This window comes from Rhea pennata, chromosome 1 (genome assembly GCF_028389875.1).
Source record: "Rhea pennata isolate bPtePen1 chromosome 1, bPtePen1.pri, whole genome shotgun sequence".
NCBI lineage: Eukaryota > Metazoa > Chordata > Aves > Rheiformes > Rheidae > Rhea > Rhea pennata.
In genome coordinates, this window is record NC_084663.1 from 79,732,598 (window position 1) to 79,752,406 (window position 19,809).

Here is a 19,809-nt window from a genome sequence, read left to right on the forward strand (position 1 = left end):
GAAAGAAGAAATATACACTTTGCAATAGGATTCTGTCTTCCTTTTCTTGCAAAGTTAAAACAAAACAAAACAAAAGAAAAAAGCTAGCTGCTGACAAAGACAGACATTGAATTAGGAAGAGATAAAGTAGGAGCAGGGCTGTGTCTTTTACATTGACGAAGGGATTTTGGAGCAGTTGCTGCTGCCCAGAAAAGCTGCCCTTCACTCAGCTCCCCTGCCCCTTCCCCAGTTTGTCTTTAGGTTATTCTTTAGTGAAAGAATTTGCTCTGCCTAGTGGTCCCTGAGCCTGCTTTCAATCAGATGCATGCAGAAAGAAACAGCTACCTGTTTGCCATGTCAGCAAAACACCATGTGCTAAAGAAGGCAAGTCTGAGGAGCTGTCCTCTCGAAACACATGGCCCAGATCCTAAGCCCAACTGCCACATACCAGCAGCAGCGCTGACTCCCTTCCATCAGCTCAGTGGAGATCCCCAAATAAGGTGGACTTGGGCTATAGGGAGAATTCAAACCTTTCTCCATTTAAAGTGGGACAACTGTTGAGCATGATGAATTAAAAATGGCTTTGCCACCTGCATAGGGATGATTAGTGGGTTAATGCCACACTATTTACCTGGGCTCACTCTCTAATTTTCTCTGTCTATGGCAAAGTTCAGCTTCCTCCTTTATCTACAAAGTAGTTTCAGACCAATTTCTAGTGCCTAGGATTTCTGCTCAATCTTAGTATGTAATATGAATGCACCTAACAAGACCTGTATCCCAACGCAAAGATGTTGCAGTCAATATAAAAATCAGAGACCATGGATGGGAAAAAGAATGTTTCATTCCCAAATTAGTCATTAAGATATGATATGCAGAGAGAATAAGCAGCTTATTAGAGGAGAATCAAAAATCTGGTTCATCTGGAAACTGAATTCAGTTCTACTCAGTAGCAGTTCAGCACCTTAATTAGAAGACTTTTTTTAAAAAAAAAAAAAAAAAAAAAGTAATGCAATTTTCTTGCAGGTTCACACAAATTTAGACTGAGATTCTCAAGGCCATTTAGGTGCTTCGGAAACTATTGTGCATCTAATCAGAGTGATCGGAAGGTAAAGACTACAGCATTGGCTAGTGAAGACAAGTGCTGAAGCATTTTTTCCAAATAAATATGTCTAAAGCACAAAGCTGATCTTCAATAAATTAATAAATTACCTGCCCCTCCCCCTCGAGTTCACTCTGTTTTTCAGCTGTCAGGTTTTCACAGACACTTTAGAACATTTTAGAAGGTTTACAAGATGGGAATATGTTTTGCTTGCCTTTTTAGAAATGCCAATGGAAACTTGTTTGTTTCAATGGAAAGTAGGTGCCAAAAAAAAACCCTCTAAGAGCCTGGACTGGAAGTCCTGATCCCATAATGCATTAAAGCATATGCTTTGCAAAATTTGGTCAAAATAGCAGCTTGTCTAAGCCTTGTGTAATCCTAGTCTTTGGTGAGCCGTGATGACTATGTCATGACCACGGCGACCTCAGCTCCTGAGACACTAATAAAAGATTCTCATTGGTTGCCACTGATCTTACACTTTATTGGTGATAATTAACACCAATGCTCAGAGCATGGACTTCTTTTCTCCTCTAAGCACTATATTTCTGGGTCAAGAATATAACTTGGAATTTGGTCAGCAAATTTACTATCCTGCTTGTGTCCTGCCATACAGTCACCCTACAGAAATTTTTAGCTAGTTATTTAGTTAATATGTACTACAGGCCATGAAAATTAAGCATGTCTTTTCTGTAATATAGGCAGGACCTAGTATTACTCTTCTGTACAAAATTTAGGTTAGCCTTTTTTATGCAAAACTGACATTCTCCATTTCTCTTTTTCATTTGTTCAGTTTTCTGAATTGGAATCATTATGGTATTTGAAAAAACATGTTAAGAAAACAGTTACTGTAAGTAAACACACTGGAATTTTCATTCTAGGATCTATCACTTCATGAAAACAAACATCAAGAAACTGGACATTCTGGGTCAAATAAATGCCCCATGTAACCCGGTATCCTGTCTTCTACCATGATTAATAGAGGAAAGTGCAGAAGAAAATAAAACTGATCTTTTTCCCTGCTGTACCCTCCCACCTTCTAGTAATCAGTGGCTTACAGACCCAAAATGCTGTTGCATTGGAACAACAGAAATGCAATTTTTCCAATAAATTAGAATTAAATTCCTCTTTGCTTACATTAAGTCACTCAGTTTGATTTTCTCATACTATCTGTTTTTTATCTTTTTTTTATTTGTAGGAAAAAAATGCATATATTTATGACAGAGAATCCAGAAAATTAAGCTGGAAATACTGCTATTAAATTACAGTACCCAGGAAGATGAAAGAGGGCTACAGGTGAAGAAGAAAAATCCTTAACTAATGGCGTGATCCAGTCTATCAGAGTGAGGACAGGCCTGAACTTGCTCCCATCTGGAACTATACAAACTATCTGGCCATCAGAATTTTTTCTCTCTTTTTTTTTTTTTTTTTCCTGAGTCTCTCTGGGTTGTTTCACACACTTTCATTCTTCCTTTTTATTACTCCTTGTTATTAACTGTATTTCAATTCCCAATGCCTCTTTTTTCCCAGCCAGTTCTTAGGAGATGCAAGCATGAGTTAAATCTTCAAACCTGTAGATACACATTTGGAAAACATGCACAGATTTCTCCCACCTTAAGTCCTTTTTCACCCTCCCATAAACAAACATATCTATTTAGACAATTTGTTTCTCTATCAATCTGCAAAAAGTTAATACAGTTTTGTGCCATTTTTATTATGAAAACAGCACTGTAAAAATACCATATGCTCCACTGAGGCCTGCCCTTATAACCCTAATAAACACAAAGCTAGAACTTATTACTGTAGCCTCGAATATGTAGTTAATGTTGTAATCTCAAAAATCCTTCACAAAAAGAAAACTAGCTCCTTTTAAATCCCCGACTTGCTGCTCTTGACTTCAGCTATTTGTTCAATATTTCAACAACACTAAATAAATGTGCCAGAAATATTGACCAGCTCTGAGTCACCCTCTTGCTATCCTAGATCCAAGACCTTCCAAGGTAGTGACTATCTTAAAAAGATTAATGTGATTCATTTCTTTTGTTTCTTTCATTTCAGGATTGTCTTCAGCACGTCTCTGGGGAACTCCTATTATCAGTGCTGCCTCATTCTGGCTAATCTTTCTTGATAATTCATTTCCCATCTCCCCATCACAGTTCTTTTCAGCCATTCTTTGTTGCATCATTTCTCTCTCTGAAACATTAGCATTATTAGTGGCAAGCAATACTATATATTCTGTCTAGCTTATGTCTGATGCCAGAGTCGATGTTTGTGTTATTTATATTCTGTCTATATACACCTATCAATAAAGTTCAAGTGACATATGCTGTAGAGGAGCATTACATTCTCTCACCTCCTCTGTAATATATCACAATATGATCAATTAATTTACCTTTCAATGCTTATTTATCCATATGTATTTTAAACAACTAGACTCTTCCGTAATTCCTTGTGATTTATAACAGGATAGAATAATAAGCTTCAAGTAACAAATCTGTCCGCCCCATGCAAGAAAAGATGTACTCTGGATATTGTGAATATTCCAGAGAATGTGATCAGACCAATTGCATCATTGTATTTTTAATCAATAGTATTTCACTATTGAATCTCTGGAACAATTTTCAAGTCAGGGGACACAGTATAATAAAGTAATTTTCAATATCACATTAAAATGGTTCTGAATTTGCTGCTCTTTCGGGGATGCTCCAGAGCTTAGTTTCAAAAGTGGGCAGCAGTTTTTGTGCCTTTTTTGTTGATATGCCTTCACAAGGCCTGATTGGTAGAACATACTTTTTCCTATCAAGGGGTTTCTACGTGGATATCTCAAAATAAAAAGCAACAAAAAAGAAATAGTTGCTTCTGAAAAATCTCAGTCTTCATGTCTCTTCTGTCTTCTCAAAGTTTGGGTGAATGGGAAAGAGAAACAATACTGAGGTCTGTGGTCATACTGCACTTCGATTCACAAAAATTCATACAGGAAAGCTAGGGTAAAGTAAATGAATTTATCATGAGTTAAATATGGTATATGATAATAAATAAAACTAATCTATAGAAAGAAGAAGTAATTACTTAAGAACTGAAAAAAAAAATGCTCCTTATGCCTGAGTGTATGCCTTTACATCCCAAGCTTAATGCTTTTTGCAGATAGCATATTACCAGGTATGCCTAAGAATATATGAGAATAACAAACATGCAACCTTCTTGTAAACTAACTGCAGACATCTCTAATTATTGAGATCTGATATATGGCTGATTATATTCCAGGAAATTTCTTGACTAGCTGTTTAAAAACAATAGCCTCTTTGCAATCACTTCATTTATGGATCCAAGAATAGCTGCCAAGTATAAACACGTCCTGGGCACAGAAAGAGAGAGAAAGAGAGAGAGAAAAGATTAATTTGTGCAAAGGTCAGAACACTAATATCTTTCATAAGGATATCAGTTCTGAAAGCATTGAAGAAGTGATTTTTGCTGTAAGTTACATATGCAACTTATGTACATTCCTGTGTGTGTGTGGTAAAAAAGACCTTAACTATACTATATTCAAATATAGTCCATTCTAAGAAACAGAAGTAAAACATAAATAATTTATATTTTACCAATAACATCTCTGCAACAAAATGGATAATATTTTTTTAAAAAATGTTACAGCTTATAACTTGGATCATTTATTCTCAGTAAAGACTATATAGCTAACTCCTTGTTTTCAGGACAAAAATTTGAAGAATGACTTTTGTCTTTCCAGGTTATGACCAAGTATGTTCCTTAGTCAAAAAATCACTGTAAAGCCTTTTCAGGTAGTGGTGTATTGCAGCTGTGTTATTTAATGTACTTCTTGTACGTTCTTTTCTCAGTATGAACTTGTTTTCTTGCATCATGGCCTACACCGGCTCTTTTAAACTAGGCGTACTTTTATTTTCTCTAAAATTAAGTCTTCTAGTGCTATAAAGCAGTATGTCTGGAAGTGACAGCAAATACACTAGTGGTCCCAGTATTTGCTAAAAATTACTTTAATATAACAACCCTCAGCAGATCACAGAGTCAAATGTAGCCCAGAATCACTGTTAGGTGTTTTATGAAAAGTCCATCCAGAAAACCTGCACAATTCAAAATTTAGGAAAAAAAAATGTTATCTGGAAAATTTACTTCCATCAGATACCTCACTAACAGGTGTAAACATAATAACTCAGTATCTTTTTGTAGATTTCTGTGCTGAGCAAGTGCCACAATATGTTTATATCTGTATGCATTTGCATTTTCAATACATCCTTCTTGGTTCTATGTATACTCCTCTTTGGGTTTGCCTTCTGAAAATGACAACTTCAGGAAATAGCCAAGAGATTCAAAGCAAGATTCTTCCTCTCATGCTTTTTGGAAACTGTCATTTTAACACTTGCCTGTATACAATTAAATGAGCCAGAAATACACATGTATGCAAGCAAGAAAAAATATAATTTAGTCTGCCTGAGAAAGTACAATTCACCAATGCAGCTCAGACAGAAAACTATCATGAGGAATTCTTCAGAGTGAATGCAAAAATTTAAAATTATTTGACACATAACAAATAGATCTTAGGAAAACACAAATTCAGAAATATTTAGTCCATGTTCTGGAAATCTGAGGACTTCCTTCTGTTTTTTAAGGACTATGTCTTCATGTGTACTGTTTATTTGTTAAAAGAAAATTCTCCATTCTCTTCAGCAGCAGCGTGGTATACAAGAGGAAGTCTACTGCCACCTCCCCAGCTTCCTCTGCATTTTTACCCTCCCAGTGCCTGACTTTCAACAAGCTGCTCTCTTCTCCCTTGAAAGCTCCTCTGTTTCTGCCCCTGATTTTGTATAAACTTTCTTATGTGTGACTTATTAGTTCACCTATCACAAGTTACAATATTGTGACAGCAGAAAGCACTAACTAATGACCAGAAAAGGAATTTATATCTGAGGAAGTTATCCTAATACACACTTTCAGTAGGGATGAAAAATTCTGCCTCTGTAAATCTGTCCTGTGCCAAGTGTTCCCGCAAGTCTGTGAAACATGTACATGTAAGCAGCTTGCAGATGGGGACCCACATGCGGCCCCTTACTGTGTTGGTGTCACTGCCCGTCAGTGCCCATCCTGAAGTACTTAACAGAGAAGGTGTTAAGCTCTATTTAGGGGTACTGTCATTAGAGCATCTCAGACATTCCTGTGTTTGTGACTGTGTTTACAGGAGGGTGGAAATATATCTGCAGGACATACCTCTGTGCAAAACAACTTCCTGCACACTTCTCGCTTCTCTCATTGCTCCCATTCACACCTAGGCATGGTTTGGCTGTTATTAATTTGCTGTTGTCATAGCTGGGGGTGCCCTGGTTGTGCAGCCATTGGGCTAGGTGCTGTACAGAAGATACAACTAAGAAGGTTGTTTCTAATCTCAAGAGTTGATTTTCTAGGATTTTTATCTTCCTGTCCAGTGTCCTCTTGAATTAGTATACTGCAATGCTGCAGGAAAGTCAAAGCTAAATTTATGATGCTACAATTGACTGTAGAGGAGCAGAGAGCAAAATTCTAAAGCAGGAGTAAGCAAAAGTGTATATAAAGAGTAGGGAGGAGCTCTACAGCAGGACTTACCTTTCATTCCCAAAGCCAGACCTGGTAAAAAATACTGTGTTTCTTGGCTTGAAAATAATAATAGTAAAAGATGAAATTTTAAAAACTAGGATTGAACTTCAGGTAAAATGCCTTTCTTCCCTAGCAGCTGGAAGAAGAATATGAGGTAAGGAAGTGATAATCTACTGCTTGTATATGATGCATGGAATGACTACTTTCTTTAACAAAGAAAAAGTCCACACATGAACAACATTTCCTCTGCTTAACTATTCCATATACTGCAATTATTTGTTCGCCTTTTTTTTTTTTTATCAACTCTGCTTTCTGCCCCTTTTGCTATGCAGTAAATGCCACCACTAATGAGATAATATCAGTGTATTTGAGAACAGACTGACCCTGTTGTTTTCAAGCAGTTTCAACTTCTCGACAGTCGGGAGCCTGCCTAATGTTTTGTGGCTGCCTCTGGTCATTGACATGGTACAAACTGCCTTATCTCCTCATGGGAGAGAGGTCATTGCCAAACCCACAGCTACTTGACTGGGGAAGAAGGCAGGCTACAGCAATTCAAGTACATAGCCTGAGCCAAGCAGAGGGCTTACAATGAATAGTTTAAAATAGCTCCAGTCTGAACACATTTCAATTTTTCTCTGTATATCAACAGATGACATGCATTGTCACAGCACTATGTGTGAGTTAAGAAGCTCACTTAAGTATTTTATAGTAAGAAACCCCCATTGTTTAAGATTTTTGTGACTTGAGCACTTTCTCAAATATCCTCCTTTACTTTTTACAAAGCTCATTCACTGGCCCTTTTCATGTCAGTAGAGAGCTCAGCTCACAAATCAGTTGTTCTATTTTTATTCCCAATATTACACTTCCTTCCATAGTGATTGTAGGATGCTGCTGTGTATATCACCAAATTCTGTGAGAAATCTCCCACTGGGCTCAAGATTAACAGGAAAGCACAGGTGGTTGCATAAGTTCAAACAGTGTCAGCCCTCCTCCTCTCTAACCATTAGGCCCAGGAATGTAACAGATTTATTTGGGAGATCAGCTGCCATCAAGATGGGGTAATGTCTGTGCAGCTGACCATACAGGATCTGAGGCAAATAATTCCAAGACAGTTTGTGCCTTATGGAAGCAGGATGCACCAGGACTTCTGCACATGTATTGCTTGGTCTGCATTTCAGTAAGTCCAGTTCATTCAGAGCTTCCTCAGCTCTGCCCATGCACTGCAAGGTTAATCTCACTGTGACTTGCTAGCCTTATGACTTACTGTACATGAGGTATTTTGCAGAATAAACCAACATATTAGAGTAAATATTAAGTTGCTTCTGACCTCTGTAAAATGGAGATGTTGGCATCCCAGACAACCGAAGAAGCAGATCAAAACTTGGTGCAACAGTTCACTGTCATGTGTGGTGTCACACCACTGAAACTACTATATTTTTTAAGGCTGAAGTCTGCCTTAAGGCAAGGATTATATTGCTTCTATTTAATTCAGATGGATGTGGATATTAGCAGCCAGGGATTTATTCTGATCCAACATACGAGAGTTTTTCATCTTTTACTGTTTGGAGAGCTCAAGCCACAAAATGGTATTCTAACTGATTTTTTTTCTTCCTTAACTACATCTCCATTTGGTTTCTCAGGAGCTGAAGACCAACAATATTGACTGCTGTAGCAACTGAAAACCAATTATGGATGGGAATATTTATTACGAAAATGACAAAATCGAACAAAGCAACTATCACACCAAATTACACGGAATTTGTAATATATCCACCATCTCCATATAGGGTCACCATCACTGTAAGATACACTTATTTCACAAGCACTGAGAATTTCATCTGTCTCATGCCCAGGTCAGTTAAAGGAATTAAGTTACTCTCTCCTTATAAATGAAGATCTGAGGAATAGAGACATTCACAGACTTATTCATGGTATCCTTCTCTCTTTCTAGATCTTTCTCTAGTCATAATTCACTGCTTCTACCAAAAGACATTCATTTCCTCTTATGACATATGATAATTCAAAGGAATTATTATTCACCATTCAAAGGAATAGAAAAGAGCCAGCAGAAGGTGACAGGATGAAGTGTGGTTCAGGGCACACAGGTCAAGGATTACCAGAGCACAGATTCAATCCTTGCTCTATTGCTGAGCTTCCGTTTGACCAGGGAATATAGCAAATGACATAGTACCTCTAGAACATGGGGATAGTAGTAGACCTGTCCCTTACAGTGTGGTATGAGGGTGCTTACAGCTAAAATAAAGGGTGCACAGAGGTGCTCAGACTACAGCTCTGGCACACTCTGTTTCCTGGCACACCCATTCTGGGGGCTAAGGTTCCTTGCAGTGGGGCAGAACACCTGGTAGGTGGGACCCTGAGAGGAAGCTCAGGGCTGTGGGTTTCCTGATGGGGAGGAACAGTCAAACCATTTTTAGGCAGCTGCAGGCAGGGAGATGCCTTTGTTCTCTGTTGGAGGCACCAGCAGCTGCTGCCTGGCTGCTCACCTCACTCACAGCCTCGCTGGGGAAGCCCCAGTGGCAGCTCGACCACCATGGCAGAGAAGCCTTTCCTGCTCTCCAGCATGTGTAAGAGCACCCACTATTTGCTCTGGGGTAATGAGAATAAATGCACCTAGAGGGGATCAATGACAAGATAAGAGATCCAGCTTCTGACCTGTAGGTTGCATGTCTTTAAGCAACTTGTGCTTCAAGAAACTAGACAGAAACATCTAAGATCTCTCACAGCTGGTGGCCTTTGGCACTAGGCTTCATGTTTGCTGCTATGTTTTTGCCTTGGTCTTTACCAAGCACAGTGTGTTGCTGTGGTGAGTGGTGCTTGGTTCCTACCTTTCCCACTGGCAGTGAGACTCAGCTGAAACCCATGTCTCAGCACAGACACATGCAAGCGAAACAAGGTGTTCCCGCTATGATCATGTTCTCTCTTTGGGATCCCTAGTAGAAATAGATACATCTGCACTTAGATCCTTGTGGCCTTTTGACTTGCTTACCTGATACCCCTTTCAGTAAGGCCACTCATCCTCCATAGATCCTGCTGTCTGACTTGGTCTAAACCCTTGTGAATATGATGATAGACAAACTATACACATCAGTGAATGCTGGAACATATCCTGTACCTGGCTTCTCTTGAGACTCAAATATATTCAATGCTGGTAATGGGAATATAGCAAATGATTCACAAGATATTCTCTTTCTTGTTCACATGTACTATTTTTGCTAGTGTGTCCCATGCCGAAATCATGATGAAGGGACATTGATTTTTAAAAAGCTAATAATTTAATTTAAAGATATGTTTTTTCATCCATCTTTGTACTGAAAATAGTTCATCTTCCTAAATAAAAATAAATAGAAAATAGCACCTAAATCTGTGAGAATATTTCAGGTAGAACCTTGTTGCTTAATAACAAACAGATCAGGGATCTGCAAGGCTGAACAACCTGTACAATATGACTAGCAAAGGGTAGTTTTTACCACTCTTAAAAGGTACCATGATATTGGCTAATGACTATCAACTACCATAAAGTGTCATCCTGGTCAGAAATTTATCCCCTTGTTTAAAGAATGAAAGCAAAGCACTATTATAAATAGCTCTTAAACCTTATTTATGTCAACAAAATAGCAAGCTTATGTCAAATCTGAAGCCAAAGCTCATCAAAAATAAACAGAGGAATTAAGAAAAATTCATCAGAAGAATCAAAACTCAATTAATAAGATGGCACAATCCTAAATAAATCTGTTTCACAGTAAATTTTTCTTTGAAGGAGAGAGAAAGAGCAAGAGTGCAAACTATGTACTTATTGTGTTCTTAAGCAAATGTAGCAAATAGTAAGAGCTTGTATTTTCTCTGGCACAGCCTTCTTTCATAATCCCATTGCACACTTTCAAATGTATTTTTAAATTGCTCAGCTTCTGTCAACAAATTCATTCAGAGCTATGTTATTTAGAAAGTGAACATGAAATTCATAGAGCTTGCAGTGTCCACTCTGACTGACACATCTAAAACAATGAAGCACTAAATCACACTTTTTCAAGTGAAAATAAAATGATGAATACCTGATACTAAAAAAGGAAGACAATCTCTTCCAAGAGAGAGCATGCCAAGGTGATGTCAAATATACTTCAAGAGTAATTTCTATTAAAAAGAAGAAAAAGAAAAAAAATGTACTTGCCTTGCCTGACTTTGCACAGGTAAACATTCCTGCATCAGATGTAAGGAGCTTTCTTTAGAAACATATCCTTACCATGAAACTAGCTGAGCTGCAGTGAAAACAAAGTAGTCCTGGGCCTACTTCTACCACTAGCAAGATGGATGAAGCCAACAGGACTCCACCTATTGTGCTTGAGCACAAAGCTGCACTTAGAAACTGTTCCCTCTCTTACCTCCAATATGGGGCAGAGCTTCCCCTCTGAACTGCACAGATGGAGGAGGAAAGCTTAAAGCCGTATGAAGTAATACCAATTATTTAAAAAGGAACAATGTTATTTAAAAAAATGTTATACAAGCAGTGGTAAACCTCAGTGGTCTGGGTTTCAGACAGCAGAAAACCCTTTTGACAAGTAGTAAACACACTAAAAATAGGACTTAGTTCTTTTTAAACTCAGCCTAAAATATTTCCCTTTGCTGTTTGCATCCTGTTTTGCAGCATCACATTTAGAGGACCAGCTATCTTTTACCAGCAATAAAAATGATATGGGTCTTATTCCACTATTTGGAGCCTCATGCAAATAGAGAACATAGGTGTGAGGATCACATCTTGAAGGGAAAACTTCAGATTGTGAGGAATATGCAAATCATGGTGATATTTTGATGCACAAAATGCATCTGGGAACAGAAAAATACTAAACTTATCCTGAATAAGCAGTGGGACAAGACAGAAAGGATATGGATTAATTAGACTGCAAATTTTTATAATTAATCTCAGCAGTAACTTGTCCAGAACAGGTCATGACTCTTCTGAATCATTTCCCTCTGGTTAAAGATTGTCACCCCCTTGCCAGGCACTCCTCCCCACCAAGTCTCAGCTATCATTGGGAAGTCATCATCCTCTGTTAATAAGAGAAAGAAAGTATATCTCCTTCTGTACTAGACATGAGGAGTGGGACTAACTTCATCTCCTTCACACTAGAGCTAGACATCTAGGCTCCCTCAGTCAATGGAGAGAAACAAGTATTTCCAAAGAAATACTCATCTGGCCTGTGTTAGACACTTATTTTAGCATGCATTATACTCTAGGAATGTATATTTTTTCTCCATTGAAAATAAAGCTTAGGTGTAAACTTAAGTGTGATAAACTTCATCCTGGACGACCTAATTTCATCCCTTGCTCTAATAGGGGATGTCTTCTGCAAAATCACTTTAACCTGAATTTACTAGGTGCTCAGGGCATTTATGACATCACCACTTGTGATGTATTAAATTGTGGGAATCCAGCCCAGTCTGTGGATTGGTTTCACAGGGTGCAGGCCTGCAACACACTGCAGCTCACTCCTTCAAGTTTGGTGGTGAGGGGAAAACTGATCAAATGCTCTCAATAATACATGAAAACTAGCTTTTGAGATGGGAAAACAAGAATTCAGGTTTAACAGAGAACTTGGGAGGCAAAGACATGGTTTCTACATCTCCTCTTGGTGTCATGGGCATAAATTAACCTTACTTGTGTGCTCTTTCAAGTGTTGAATCTTTGCAGCCTACTACCCCATCCTTTCAATCCCAAATGGTAATATCGTAGAGAAGTGAATGGACTTTTTATTTTCTTACCAAAGCAGACACCACCAACCATCTTTGAGACTAGGAGAATTACAGTCTATACTTAAAAAAAAAAAAAAAAAAAAAAAAAAAAAAAAGTTACTTTGGAACATACATTAGTAAGTACATTTAATAAAGCATCCTATATATTTCAAAGGTTTGGCATAAGCTCGTCTCATTTTCCTTTCACTTTGAAGTTGTTTTTTCTTTCTTTTTTTAAATTCTGTAATTCTGACAAGAGTTTCCTTTTCATTTTGACTTAACAGTCATTCCACCACAACCAAGGATTCTGTGATCCCATCTTCTAATTTAGTTACTGTGTATCTGTAAGATATACTTGTATTTCATTGTTCAATCTCCAGTGCTCCAGCTACACTTAGTTAATCTGTATCTTAAATCTGTGTTCTTGAGTTTTCAGTTCATTAATGTTCACTTTAGCTTTTCTACTGAAACAAAAGAAATGTTTCCATGGTCATAAAAGTAGTAGCTGCAGGGAGAAAAAAACCTTTGAACATTTGGCAGGCACAGAAGTTTGTTTTTTAATATTCTCCTTGTGCATTAATTTAAAAGCTAAGCTTCAGCTAAGAAAGTAAACAAAGATTCTTTTAAATATAGCTCCTCAGGCAATTATAATGCAGATTACAAAACAAGGGTGGGAACACACTAACATTATACTTACTATGCAATGTGCAACCATACATTTTGAATAAACAGCAAAATTACCATAAAAGTCAAGATCAGTGCCTTTATGGGTTGTCTGGTGTCACTGTCTGTCGCTCAGAGTTTCCCTGAATGTTGAAAATTCTTTGGAAATAACACTGTTTTCAGCTACTGCATACTGTGTCTGCAAAATACAAAACCTCAAGTAGCAAATTCATATGAATATTCACCCCAAAACAGAAACTCTGAAGCTGTAAATCTAGAAACAAATAGTTCCCCTTTTTAGTCAATACTGGGAAATATCTTAGATACAGAATGCTCACTTCTAGAAGACATACATGCCTGCCTGAACTTAATTCAGATTTCATTTGCATTTTATACATACAGACACAGACTTTTGTTACCTAAAATACTGAATATAGAAACATAGCATAGAAAGATAAGAATCTGAAAAGGAATAAAACATAAAAGAATTGCAATGGATTTTAGCTTTCTGAAAGAAAAAAAAGGATGAATATTAAATATTCTCTGCTGAGGGCTTGTCAGTATTTTACTAATCAGCACATTATTAATTAACCAAGACTCACAATGTATCTGTCAGAAATATATTCATTTATGGACTTTCATTAGCTTAAAAAGATGAGATAATGCAGAGAGTAGGGCTTGTAGCTCAGATGTCCCATCTGAGTGTCACAGTTGCTGAGCTCAGAAATAGGTGCTGCTTGTCCTGCCTCTCCTCTGAGCCCTTCCTCCTGTGCTCTGTCACAGCATTTCAGCTAGGAGAGGAGGCCTCCTCTGGGAATCCCAGGTGGTTTCAGGCAATTGGTAGATGCCTAAATATTCAGCCCAGCCAAGACAGCACTGCTGCCCTCAGGGTACTGTAGCAGAATTTCAAGCATCTACATATATATTCGTAATCAAACCTAGGTGATTTTGATGGGATGGTAAAAATATGTTGTGTACTATATTGGGTCATCTACTCACCCCTGAAGAACTCATGGTTTGGATGAGCTGAACTCACTGTTAAGCTCAGCTCATTATCTTAATTTTGCAGATAGCAGTGTGAATGATTTGCCCATAGAGGAAAGGGAGAGGTATAGAAGCCATGGAGGAAATCACCCATCTCCAGCTGTCACCTTTCTGTAGCATTAGTGATGCGTGACCTTTGTCAGGTTAAACTTCCTTACTACCTTACTAGGAAATAAGGAAGGGCCCATGCTGAGCTATCTGAATGTACACCTTTGCTAGAGCAAGGTACTAGCCCTCAAGTTGTTTCAGCTTTCCTTCTCACCTAGCAGTTACTGAAGCACAAACATGTAATCGCAGGCAATGCTCTAGTTAACCATAAATCTCTACTTTGAACCAAAGGGCACTGACATTTTATTTTTGTGTGATTGAAAGCCTGGAACAAGGACACAACTATTGTGGAATCTACCTTTGAATCAGTGTCTGTCAGTGTGCTGTGCTTGCTTTTTTGGTCTAACCCACAAGTTTGTACTTGCATGGTTAGCCAAAAACTGTACATTATTTACCAACATCAGCATTAAAACTCAAGAATCTAGCAATGCTCCATCTTGGAACGAAAGAGTTGATACTGTACACTTAATTTAAGAAACATGACAACTACGCCTGAAAATACTGTCCCTTGTATAACTGCATACATAAAAAGTTGAGGTGAAATAGAGTTTTCTTAAAGCTTTCTACCTTTTCGTCCATGAAGTGAGAAAAGAAGATAAAATATTCAGAGAAAAGTGGTCCTGGGGTGGACAGGAACCACCATGGGGGTTTTGGGGTTGGACAATTACTCAGAGATCTGCTCTTCAAGCCTTGGTGCCTGGACCAGACAACATCTTTGCACAGCAAAACTACCATGAAGATTCATCACTGAAACTACTATAAAATATTGGTGCTTTGGAGACCTTTTCCCCTTGCATATAAGCTTTTCCAGAGATGGAAGGATATTAGATATATCTATCCTTTAAGTTTGAAGCTACTGTGATCTCATGTTCTCCCAAAGTATTTTACTTCAGCCTATTACATTGCCACAGCCCTACAGACGTACGAAGATCATTTTTTCCCTCAAGTTATCTGTACAAGTTTGGTTGAAAACTAATTTAGCTTCCTTCTTTTATTGTCTTTTAATTCAGACATTTATTCAGACCATCAAAACTTCCTCTTTTGCCCTTTGATGTCATCTTCGTTGCTTGTTAGGAACCAAGATTAATGTTCTAGAGGGGCAACGGGCAGGCACCACAGCCTAAACCCACCAGGAACTTCAGAACAAATGCCTCTGGGAAGGAAATGAATCAAACCACAGCTCAAAGAATCAACTGATATTTTCCAAGAGACAGAAAAAAGTAGGTCTCATGCACAGAAAACTAAAAAGACAAGTTCAGGCTATTCTGAGGTAACAACCATGAATAGAAGGGAACTCCATCTACTAGCAAAGGCCTATTAACCAAAGAAATTGAAGTCAAAAGAGCTATCCACTCCTCCCCATCTCTTTCAATGACAAAATCATGTGCAAGTCAAATTCTACAGGAGAACTCACCTGTGCTGTCATGAACTTCTAAGTAAGTTCAGGGAATTTACTGCTTTTCTCTTAGAAATCCTATAATTTGTCATCTAAAAAACACATAGGAGGGTTGTTTCCTTTCTCTCTAGTCTTTTGTGGGATTTGGTTGTGGTATGTACAAAATTTTCCTGGCTCTTCATACCAGAAGTCTTTGACCAAGCTCCAGCTGCCTCTTTTCCTTTCAAACACTTCCCCTCCAGTATCTGTTTGGAGTTTGCTGAGGTTTTATCCCTGCCTGTCCCCAGAATATCTGGAGAGTGCCTGGTCATGCCCTGTCAAGTGGCAGAGATTGGTATGCCAGAAAAAGTGTGGATCATCCTTAGAGTTGCAGAGACTGTCATTTTTGCAGGGGATTATTCACTGTTTTCCAGAATCACTGGAGATTTTGTCTAGAACCTACATTTTCATGCTGGATTATTGCAACAGAAATATAACCTTCCTACACATGCTTAAATTGGATCTTTTGCCTTACTCATTTCCCTGAGCTTTCGCAAAATGCCACTTCTTATGGCAAATTGATGGAAGACAATATTTTGGCATTTATTCTTGATATGAATTCAAATGTTGTATGAAAAGATCTGACAGTTAACACCTTTGTTGAGCTATCAAGGCACAAAACAATACAAGAAACCATTGTCTGTTGTCCAAAATGCAGTACTAGCAGCCACATGCCCCCCATTATCATTTTAAGTGGGTTGCATTTTTCCCAAAAGATTTGTACGTTGCTCCTTTTCTTTAGAATTTGTCCCAAAAGTGTAACAAGGATGCTATAAAATCCTTTCCATTTTTTGGTGTTTCTCTCCGCGTCACAACCTAAAAATCTGATCAAACTCCAATCTTTTTAGAAATGAAGATAAAAATTGTAAACCTAAAACCACCTCAATACCTTAAAAAATGAACAAACAAACAAACAAAACCCATTATCGCAGCCAGGAGTTCTTACCCAAAAAGTAAAAAGTGACAAAAGGGATGTAATTATCTCTATTGATATTAGAGGCAACTTGCTCAAACCCTATTTTGGCTGTAAGCAGCTGTAAAAGAGAAAAAAAGAGAGGCAGAGGGAATAATATGTTAAATGAGATGTTAAATAATACGTATTAAACAAACACAGTAACCAGCTTAACACAGACACATGAACTCTTACAAGAAGGCCCAGTTAAGCAACCAGAATTTAGAAAAACAATCAAAAGATCTGCTGTGTAACTTTTCCAACTTATTTTTCCCTTTTGCCCTGTGCACTAACAGGTTTTTTTAAGAGGCCAAAGGTATTCAAAGTGAAATGTCACCATTCTTGCAAACGTAAATAAATTATTTATTAGAGGTAGACTGAGTATTCAGGATAAATTTATTTACCCTGGCAATAATATTTCTAAATGATCTATGAAATATTATGACATGGTAGCATGGCAGTTTACCTTTAAAGATTTTGTTCCAATCAGCAAGTGCACTCAGTGGGGGCAATATTTCTGTGCAGGGTCATCTAAATGTGAAGGCAACACTTACAAAAAGATGAAAAGGCCACAAGTACAATCTTTTCTTTGACACTGGTAATAAATAAATATAGAAGCAATAAATAAATACATCATTCAGCTCAAAAAGAAATGCAACCATTTTATGCTTCCCATCAGTCGAGTTTCTGCTGCTTGTAATTGAGAGGTTTAAAGGCAGAGTGGCTGAAGCAGGGACTAGAGCTCCCTAGCCACAGGACCAGGAATGCTACAAGGCTACCACTGGCAAAATACAGGTACCTATTGAACACAGGGAGACACAGGCTGCTCTTTACGCTTCTGTTTTTTGACCAAGGCAGTAACAACAACAGAAACCTAGTAATTATGTATTCCAGACAGAACTACTATTTTAAGAACAAGAAACTTCATTAATGACTTGGTGGGGGGGGGGGGTTATAAGTGAAATGCATGTGTGTACACAAACATATAAAAATCAGATCATTTAAATGCTAATAAGGTATTTGCTACACTTAAGCCCTTCTCCAAAATTACACAGAAGGCAAAATCTATTTTGTTGTAACATTTAAATCTATTTTAAAAGGTGTCAGTTGTTGATGATGAGATATTTGTCCTTTATCACAGGCCCGATGAAAAAAATAGTAAATAAAGTGAGACAAAAAAATTGATTCATTCTAAAATTGGATGTCATATCCTCACATCCTGATGGGAATTTCAATGATGGGGAGAAATAAGAACACAGGAATACAGAATTAGGTTCCTGGAGCATTTTCAGTTAAAGTCTTACTTGATTTTTTTTTAATATATAAATGAATCAGCATATGCACAACAAAAGATCAGTTCTTGTCAAAAGAGCAGCTATCACACAGAGACACATCAACAGAATACAGAGACAACTAAAAACAGCTTACATCTCTCCATAAAGTTATATGAGGAAACTCTGTGGCATAAACACAGATATCTTTTTAATCACAGGAGTCACCACTTGTAAGATCTACAAATTTTGCATAGAAAATTCATTTCTGAACATCACATTACTGAAACTATATTTTTAGAGTCACTCAATTTATGCTAAATTTGATTGATATATAATCCAGTAGTTCACTTCCTGTGCTGCACTAATCTGCATTATAATATCTCCCCATAAAATCTATATTACTTTGTATAAATGTTATATCACAATACTAGTGTAATAATTATGGTGAATATTTATGTGTTCATAAATAGGTTCACTGTAGGTATCCTGTGCACTTCAGCCATGTAGGCTGAGATTCTTAATTTTCAGATCAACAGTGATTTTTAAAGACATTGATGATACAATTCTGTTTACTATTCTTTATGAGAACCAAATGGGCAAATAAGAAGAAAAAACAAAAATAAAATAATTTTAATGGCATTTAAATAAACTGTAAAAGCTTTCTTTTTAAAATATGGATTTTGGTATGTGTATAGTCCCCAATGCATTATACCTAATGGATTATATTTAAGGAAAGCCTGATGAAACAGAAAGCATCTGAAAAAATGACACTAAAATCTATTTTCTTTCCCTCTTCCATCAAGTCTGCTTTATTTTGACTCCATTGTGATGTGGTTAGAGAGACATAAGGTTGATATAGTGATACGAACAAATGCAGCTCCAGCCCCGGCAGGACTTATACCATAGGACGTTATACTAGAATGCAGTGTACTTTAAACAACATGTTTCTGTAGTTTCTGTAAGTGTTATTTTTGACCTGGATTTTTTTGTTTGTTTTTAAACTGACCCCCTAGATCTTTGTGCATAAAATTTTAACATTCAAAAGGTAGAAAAACATGCTGAGATATGGATAGGTGTAGGTCTTAACAATGTACAAGTCCCAGGGTGTGTCATGATTTCCATCTCCATGAAGACAGTAAGCCTTAGCTTCTCCAGGGAAAGGCCTTGGGGATGAACCCCTACAAACTTGGCCCAGTTTTTGGTTTATAACTGAGTAAGGTGTCTTTTGCCTAATTTGCAAAACAAATACACAACTACTCTACTGCTAAGCTTTAACATGCATTTCCCAGTCCCAGCTCTCACACCACACAGCTCTCTGCTCTCCCATGCATATTCATCAGGCCCATCTGAGTGTTAAGTAGGTAGGAACAGAAGGATCTTTCCTCCTGAAGAAACAGCGGCCCGTTTTAAATGCAGACACTTCTACTGCTGTAGAGCAAAGTATGAGATCACGGTGGCTAAGGCAGCAAAAGAGACATTCAAAATCTTGGTATTGCCTTAAAAAATTCATTAGGATTCTTCTATCTTTTTGATACAGCTCCTTGCTTTTAAGTCTTTGTGCTACACCTCCACAAGCACTGAAAATTTTCCTTGTGTGAGGCCCAGAAGCTGCCACACAACCACAGGTTAAGGGAGCAGTTACCAAACTACGGGACAACCCTCTTGAGCTGGGCTTGGAGGAAAGCCCCCAAGCAAGGGGAGACATAAAATGAATGAATGTCAGCCTCTTTTATATGTTGGGGCTTTGGCTGCAGGTGACTCCTGGTGGGTGAGACCTGTGTGCCAAGCTATGGGGAGTAAGGGGAGGCAGCAGATGTGATATGGGAACATGCTACCCAGTAAGGCCCTGTTAAGCAGCACACTGTCAGCTGCAGTAGAGGGCTACAGCCTTTCTCCTGTCCTGTGACATCAA

The 19,809-nt window shown here is 37.8% G+C and overlaps 1 protein-coding gene across 23 annotated transcripts in view; it reads right to left on the reverse strand.

Moving 5' to 3' along the window:
• Nucleotides 1-19,809, reverse strand: part of LOC134149675 (potassium voltage-gated channel subfamily KQT member 1-like) — a 263,379-nt gene that overhangs the window by 131,944 nt on the left and 111,626 nt on the right. For 3 of the 23 annotated variants that reach the window (XM_062592906.1, XM_062592903.1, XM_062592912.1), the window contains one exon: nucleotides 18,642-19,354. The exons of 13 other annotated variants lie outside the window; for them this stretch is intronic. In XM_062592906.1, the coding sequence (XP_062448890.1) occupies nucleotides 19,234-19,354 (121 nt within the window). In that variant the 3' untranslated portion in view covers nucleotides 18,642-19,233. Of the gene's footprint in view, nucleotides 1-2,246; nucleotides 4,431-12,452; nucleotides 12,503-13,162; nucleotides 13,284-16,617; nucleotides 16,706-17,073; nucleotides 17,219-18,641; nucleotides 19,355-19,809 lie in introns of those variants that run through there. 7 more of the 23 variants (XM_062593020.1, XM_062592972.1, XM_062592979.1 and 4 more) reach the window with 7 other exon arrangements.